Source organism: Nycticebus coucang, chromosome 10 (genome assembly GCF_027406575.1).
Source record: "Nycticebus coucang isolate mNycCou1 chromosome 10, mNycCou1.pri, whole genome shotgun sequence".
Classification (NCBI taxonomy): Eukaryota; Metazoa; Chordata; class Mammalia; order Primates; family Lorisidae; genus Nycticebus; species Nycticebus coucang.
This window is the reverse complement of record NC_069789.1, coordinates 69593666-69601958: the sequence shown is the minus strand read 5'-3', so window position 1 is coordinate 69601958 and position 8293 is coordinate 69593666. Positions and strand designations below refer to the sequence as shown.

General features: G+C 40.8%; 1 protein-coding gene across 1 annotated transcript; it reads left to right on the top strand.

The window, feature by feature from the left end:
* Positions 1–3826: 3826 nt before the first annotated feature.
* On the top strand, positions 3827–6988 carry RGS2 (regulator of G protein signaling 2). Its single transcript, XM_053607553.1, has 5 exons — positions 3827–3978; positions 4898–4999; positions 5103–5164; positions 5694–5860; positions 6114–6988. The coding sequence occupies exons 1-5, from the start codon at positions 3869–3871 to the stop codon at positions 6306–6308; spliced, it is 636 nt and encodes a 211-aa protein (XP_053463528.1). The 5' UTR covers positions 3827–3868; the 3' UTR covers positions 6309–6988.
* The last annotated feature ends 1305 nt before the right edge of the window (positions 6989–8293 follow it).

Here is an 8293-nt window from a genome sequence, read left to right as displayed (position 1 = left end):
CAAATTAATCCACATGAAAAAAGCCAACAATCCCTTATATCAATGGGCAAGAGACATGAATAGAACTTTCTCTAAAGACGACAGACGAACGGCTAACACATGAAAAAACGTTCATCATCTCTATATATTAGAGAAATGCAAATCGAAACAACCCTGAGATATCATCTAACCCCAGTGAGAATGGCCCACATCACAAAATCTCAAAACTGCAGATGCTGGCGTGGATGTGGAGAGAAGGGAACACTTTTACACTGCTGGTGGGACTGCAAACTAGTACAACCTTTCCGGAAGGAAGTATGGAGAAACCTCAAAGCACTCAAGCTAGACCTCCCATTTGATTAAATCCCATTACTGGGCATCTACCCAGAAGGAAAGAAATCCTTTTATCATAAGGACACTTGTACTAGACTGTTTATTGCAGCTCAATTTACAATTGCCAAAATGTGGAAACAGCCTAAATGCCCACCAACCCAGGAATGGATTAACAAGCTGTGGTATATGTATACCATGGAATACTATTCAGCCATTAAAAAAATGGAGACTTTACATCCTTCGTATTAACCTGGATGGACGTGGAAGACATTATTCTTAGTAAAGCATCACAAGAATGGAGAAGCATGAATCCTATGTACTCAATTTTGATATGAGGACAATTAATGACAATTATGGTTATGGGGGGGAAACAGAAAGAGGGAAGGAGGGAGGTGGGTGGGGCCTTAGTGTGTGTCACACTTGCCCCTGGGGGCAAGACATGATTGCAAGAGGGACTTTACCTAACAATTGCAATCAGTGTAACCTGGCTTATTGTACCCTCAATGAATCCCCAACAATAAAAAAAAAAAGAAACCTGTAATTTTTGTTTGCCTTCTTCTATAAACTTTTTAAAAATTACAAAAATTTCAAGAACCACCCTGAGAACCTCCACCACTAATGTTGTCAATCAGATAGTCTCTCCAGTAGAGGGCATGGTAGATCCAACATAGAGAAGGTAGGATTAGCTTATCCGCCACTCCCAAACTGTGGCTTTGCTGTGCAACTTTTGCAACCCACACTGTTTCTTCCTACATCACAGAAGATGGAAAATATGTGTCATCTTAAAATGAAGCAATCCCATTTACCTAAAAGCCAACTGTGACCAAAAAAAAAAAAAAAAAAAAAACCAAAGGGAAGTCACCAAGCTTTTGCTTTAAATATGTATCAGCCTGTCTTTAAAAACACATTAAGGTGACAACTTTTTAAGGAAAAGTTTTCTCAGTCTGTAGTAGGTATTGCATTAATTCTTAAAATTCCCATAGATAAAAAAAATTACAAATTAATTTACATTCAGATGTGTCAATCAACTAAATTTCAGGGAAAATTTTTCTTCCACCTAATATCAGACCTTTCACCTATCTGAAAGGTCTTATAAAAAATTATATTGGGCTGTGCCTGTGGCTCAAAGGAGTAGGACACCGGCCCTATATACCAGAGGTGGTAGGTTCAAACCCAGCCCCGGCCAAAAACTGCAAAAAAAAAAAAAAAATTATATTGAGGATAAAAACATCTAGAATTATCTTTATATTTAAACCAGTTGCTTACTAAGATACACGTATATTCACTTTTATTAATTAATATATTGAGATGAGAACTTTATTTGGCTTGGAGATCTCTGGAAAGTTCAAATGTTAACCAGTTTGCTTATTTTTCTTGTTATCTGCAGATCGTTTATTAAATACCTATCATGAGCTTGATATTCTACAAATTTGTCACATTATCTTGATGCTTAATAGTACTTACACATTTATTATCTAATTAACTCAGAGTTAATCCTCTTATTTTTCCATCTTCAAAAACTATGCTTGACATTTCCTTTTTTCACATATATCCAAATTAATAATAAGCTTTTATACAGCACTTTAGAGTTACAAAAAGGCCTTTCATGTAAGAGTAACATAAAATCCTATGAAGCTGACCAGAAGGACATGCTGTTCTTATTACAGATAAGAAACCTGCCCAAGGAGGTGTGAAGTGACTGTTACTTAGCACTTATTGGTTAAGCCTAGGCTCTGATTAGGTCTCCTGACAGACACAAGTCCAGCTCGCTCTCTGCTACCTCTGTCAGAATTCTCGGCCTACTTAACTAGTGAAGTTCACTGCCTGCAAATGAATTCTAACATCTGAGGTTCTAAGTGGAAAATACACTGAGGTCTACACTGGTGAGAACAAGCAAGTGCCTGCCTATTACACATATGTAATATGATTTAATAAGTATTGAATCATTAGAAAGTACAAATAGACGTAGGAATTCTACGCAGAGTTCTTTTAGAGATAAACAGCATACATTCAAGAAAAATTACATTTGTACAGTTCCAGACATATTTTAAAAATATTCATTACCAAAATCCAAATGATTTTCCTTTCTACAATCAACTGTAGACTGTCCTCTGTAGTAATTAATAACTGCAAATTTTGCTCTCCAAGCCAAACTTGGAACTCCAACTACTGGCAGGTCACCGTAAGAGTATACACTGTATTAACCAGTTCTAATTTTCTAACAGGTCTAATGTAAAGTAGGGGAACATCTGCAGTCTAGTCAATACCTGCTGCTAATCCTACTGTCTACTTCGAGGATTTATGGGAAACCCACCTGACTAGTCCACTAGACAGCTTTGGTCATGTTTCCCCAAATGGAATCATTTTGTAGTCGAAGTAATCTCCTTGTGCTTAACAATCAAGTCATTTGATAGCCTGCAGGATTGGAGATAATTTGGAGAATTAACAAACTAAATTTACTCAAGGAAACTCTTACCTCCTCCTCCTCCCTTCTCCTACTTTTTGCATTTTAGTGTTCCGGTAAATTCTAAGACAACAAAGAATGAATCATGAGGAAACCCTGGCTCTTTACACTCTTAAATAATTCCAGTGCATTTCAGCTGTGAAATCATTTCGTTTCTGCTTTCCCTCCCACCATAAGGAGCTCTGTAATTTCTGTTTTTGGCAAGAAACGGGAACAAGGGCTCCTGAAGGAAAACCCTGCCACCCCACGTACAGATCCAGCCACGTGCCTAAGCAGGGGTGGAAATGGAACCTCAATTAAAGCTCTGCTTTCTGATAAAGTCACTTTCTCCCATTCCCTCCCTGACTAATGTTCATTCCCAAAGTATTCCAAGATGCCAACTCAAGCGGCAGAGCAGGTCACACCCCTGGGCCAACCGGTTCAGGTCCCCCGGTTCACTGTTTCCTTCCCCCAAATTACTGGAGTCGCCGAGGGGACCGGCAGAGGGGAGCGGCCTCCGCTCTTAGACCGGGTGGCGGCGCGCGAGTCCCGGGAACAGGACCGCAGACAAGACGGAAGGCCGGGGAAGGGCGGGCGCTAAAGCCCCATCCTAATTCAGACCGGGACACCGCACTTTGGCTCGCAGCAGCGACCTTCCCCCACTGGGAAATCACCACCCCCGGTCGGGGCCGGGACCCGCAAGCGTGTGCGAGGGGGGGGGCAAGCGCCCCGCCGGCCCGCGGCCGACGGCACAGCCCTCAGGGCACGCCCGGCCGCCACCTCTCAGCAAAAGGTCGCGGCCGACCGCCCACATAGAAAAGTCTCTCGTCTGCTCCAACACCGGCCCCAGCCGGCCGCCGCGATTTGTTCCGAGTGCGTACGAATCCCGAGCAGCAGACGTCATCAGCGCCCCGGCTTCCAGACCCTTCCGCGGCGGTCGTGACTGCCGCAGGCCAGCGCTGACCCCGCCTCCCGAGCACTACGGACAGCCAATCCGCGCCTTCTGAAAGCAAGGCCGGCTTCCAGAGGTCCCGCCTCCGAGCCACATCTGCTGATAAATACCGCTTCTCACGCCCGCTTGCAAAGAGCTGCATTCCCGGTGCAAGGAAGGTAATGCAAAGTGCCATGTTCCTGGCTGTTCAGCACGACTGCAGACCCATGGACAACAACGCAGGCAGCGGCCCCAAGAGCGAGGAGAAGCGGGAAAAAATGAAACGAACCCTGTGAGTACCGGCTTCTTAGTACTACGGGTTTTACTGCAAACGCGGTACTTTTTCGAGCTGGGCTTTGACATTAGGAAACCATGTAGCCTGCGCCTCTGCAGGGAAAAAAAAAAATGCGGAAAAGGTTAGATCTCAATGGTATGTACTTATTTTGTGAGCGAAGGACGCTGGGTAGAGTTTAGGAACGGAGGGAAATTCTTGACATGAAGGCAGTGGTAGATGCGCTAAGAAATTGTGGCTGGGCGTTGTATCCCCCTGCATTTAAAAAGACCTCAAAATCCTGCAGCTGAAGCGCATCCTCAGTATTCATACGTTGAGGGATGAGATCTGATCAGCTTACATAGCTGCTGCATGAGACCTTTTCGCAGGTTCTGAATATGCTCGTTTCAAATCCATTTTTGTTTAGTTAGTACAGAGCAGATCTCCTATAGCCACGAATGTGAGACAAATAATTGTTTTGCAGTATCTGTCTAAAAGCAGTGTTGCAGGTGAGAAAGGAATTCTTTGTACACAGCCTCTGGCCTTGCCCAGAACTTCCTGCTTTTAAGGGTAGAAGGGACATGAGTATGGGCCAGCTTAAGGCAGTTCCAGCACTGTCATTGTCATCAAGTGCAAAATATTTCCGAATGGTAATTTTGCAAAGATGTTGCTGCCCTTTGTAGGCCAGAAGTAGTATCCACCTTCTGAACTAAATGCATTAACTGTTTTGTTAAAATACCCTAGTAATTTTAGGGTAACTACCCTTAATTGTGAAACTAGTAGTTATATTCAGATGAATATATGAAACTGTTTAGTACATTAGGTTTAATGTTTAGTGGGTAAGACTATTACTTTAAAAGTTCTTTGTCTTATGTGGTCATTTATTTGGTAAAAAGGTCTTCAGCTGCAGTGTTTTCACTTTAGTGATTTTTTTTTCCAGTTTAAAAGATTGGAAGACACGTTTGAGTTACTTCTTGCAAAATTCCTCCACTCCTGGGAAGCCCAAAACCAGCAAGAAAAACAAACAGCAAACTTTCGTTAAGTAAGTTGAGAAGCCTGTACTTGACAATATGAGTAGTTAGCTGCTGAACTGAAAAAGGGGAACTCTGATGTGCGTAAGCTAATATGCAGAACATCTCTTGCAGGCCTTCTCCTGAGGAAGCACAGCTGTGGTCAGAAGCATTCGATGAGCTGCTAGCCAGTAAATGTAAGTTAACTCTTGAATTGACTCCATTGCTAAGGTCACAAAAGCCTGGAAAGGTGATCTGCACTGTGAAAAAAGCAACTTGACCAAGGGGAGTTAGACTGTGCAATCACTACAGCTACTCTCCTTTATTTCCCAGTGTTTAACCATGGGAATACATGTAGTATTCATTCCAGGTGGAAAAAAGAAATTAGCCTAAAAAAAATTAAAGTGGCAGTTTAGGTTGTAGTTTAGTTTGAGTCATCTTTTCCATTGCATACACTGTTTTCACGAGACATTATTCCCAGAGAATTTATGGGTTCCCTATAAATATTTATTTTGCATTGACGGCAAAGTTAAGTATATTTTTTGTAGCAGAATGCCAACTTAAACATTTTGTCTACTGGCAACTTAGTCTTTAAAGAGCTAAATTCTGTGGAGTACAGGTATCATCTACAAATAAAATGTGAGGGAGAAGTTCCAAAAAAGCCTAAGAGATTATTTGGTCACTCAGTCATCAAATTCTACATGCTTTTTGTTTTTTCCCTTTCAGATGGTCTTGCTGCATTCAGAGCTTTTTTAAAATCTGAATTCTGTGAAGAAAATATTGAATTCTGGCTGGCCTGTGAAGACTTCAAAAAAACCAAATCACCCCAAAAGCTGTCCTCAAAAGCAAAGAAAATATATACTGACTTTATAGAAAAAGAAGCCCCAAAAGAGGTAAGAAAGAAAGTTCCTCATTTAGCATGATTTGGAAATCTTTAGAATAAAAGTGAAACAAAAGAATTGAAAAGACAGATGTCAAAGTGGGGGTGGAAGGAATGGTAAAAAGTTTTTCCCCCTATTTCAATTAACTTTCTCCTGTGACATGGCTGATAGAGCTAATCACACTTTCCCAGTTTTATTTTTTGTTTTCAAATATTAAATTTAAATCTCTAAACACCAAATAAACCATTTTTTTCTTTTATTTCAGATAAACATAGACTTTCAAACCAAAACTCTGATTGCTCAAAATATACAAGATGCTACAAGTGGCTGCTTCACAACTGCCCAGAAAAGAGTATACAGCCTGATGGAGAACAACTCTTATCCCCGTTTCTTGGAGTCAGAATTCTACCAGGACTTGTGTAAAAAGCCACAGATATCCACAGAGTCCCATGCTACATGAGTTGAAAAAAAGAGCCCCCAAAAAGGACATTTCATTCTTTTTCCTATGGGGAAAGGCTGAGACCTGCCAAAAAGACTGACCTTGAATTTTCAGCCTGGGTGTTCAGGAAACATCACTCAGAACTATTGATTCAAAGTTGGGTAGTGAATCAGGAAGCCAGTCACTGTCCAGGAGGAGAAGCTTGTATCAGAACAGCTTCCCTCACTGTACAGAACACAGGGAATACGTGGTCTAAATGTGCTTGTCTCACACTGAAGAAGCAGGAATGTGAAATGAAAGATACATGAGGTGTAACGCTTTTGGTCCAAAGGCATTTAAAATCAATAGGTCTGGGATTATGTGGCCTTAGCGAGCTGACTGTACGTCTTTCCCTGCATCAGCCCATGTTACCGTGTAGTGGTTTTAGTTTTACATTTTTAGTACTCAGTAACATTAAAGTGTTTACTATATGCAAGAGTAGTGAAGTTCTTCTGACCACAGATCATCAGTACTGTTGTCTCACGTAACACTGAAACTGAAAATGGTCTGTCTGTGTTGTTAAATGCTGTGTGAAATAGAATGAGTCCTGTTGTATAGAAAACTACACTGTCCGTTATGAGTGCCACAACCTATCTTGAAGGCAGCTAAACTTCAAAGTGGTCTTTGAATACTTTTAATAAATTTATTTTGATAAATAACATCATTGAAAACTTGGAATCCAGGTGTGATTTTCTTTGATCTTGGTAATTGAAAATAATAGCAAATACAAGGGAAAACGTCTTTCTGGTTAGTGTGCAGATATCGTGCCTATCTGATGAGAACTGAAAGTCCTCAGAGGAAATGTTTTCAGCAAAGAGAATTCATTTTTTCAAACCTGTATTATGTAGATTTAAGGATGTCTAATCACATATTGAGCAGCACACAAAATACTGACCAAAAGCCTTCCATGAATACTACTAGGAACAAGCTAAATACTAAATATGAGAAGTAATATAATAGAGACAAGCACCAAAATCATTCACATAATCTCAGATGAAGAAAAAACGCCAAATAAAGTGAATGTGGGCCTGCATATCTTTCCCTTGGTTCCAAGCTCCCCGCTCCCCAACAGATACTGACATGAGCTTCCATAATGCATACCTGAAATTGTTCCCTTTCCTCAGGAATCACAAAATCTCAGGATTTCCCTACCTTCATTTGGCTAACCAAGAGTCTCTGTAATGTTACTTTAGGTAATGATACACAAGGAGTACATTCTGTTTCTTAGTTCAGAAACATGCTTTTTTCCTAGTTGGGAGAGGAAAGTCTTAAATTGGTTCTTTTTCAAATTTAGCAGGCTACTTTTCCAGCGTCCTTGATTACGGTTTTAATAAAGTTGTGGAAAACATCCGGTTGGAGTTAGAAGACCTGATTTCTTCTAATTCACAGCTTTGTGACCTTGGGCATTCTTACTGTTTTCCCTGGCTTTTCATTTTATGCCTTCCCAACTATCTCTCCACTATCTCTGAAGTACTAAGGGATGTTAGAAATTATAAGGCACCAAAAAGCGTTTATTCCTGATTTGCCAAAAGAAAAATTGACGTGCGTAGTTTACTCTTTCTATTATGATTGCTCTAACTTTCACCCTGACCAGTTTCGGCTTCAGCAGGCACAAGCTCCATGAGAGACTGGCTGCCTTGTCCACTATTATGTCAGCAGCAACCAGAATAATACATATTAGGTGCTTCATAAATATTGGTTGAATAAATGCATTCTGAAAGGTCATTGAAACATATATTTCTTTGGTGAATAAATATGTCACATCCACAGAATTCCTAATTCAGAAAGGTTTTGGCCGATGGAAACTCAGGAGTCCCGCCACAGATCATCCAATTTGTCACCAAGTCCAATTTATTTTACTTCAAATCTCTTTCCAGCTTAATCTGTCACCACTTTGATCAGAGATGCTGCCGTCCAATACCTGGATTACTCCAATGGTCTCAACTCTTCTTCCTCAATTCCCACTT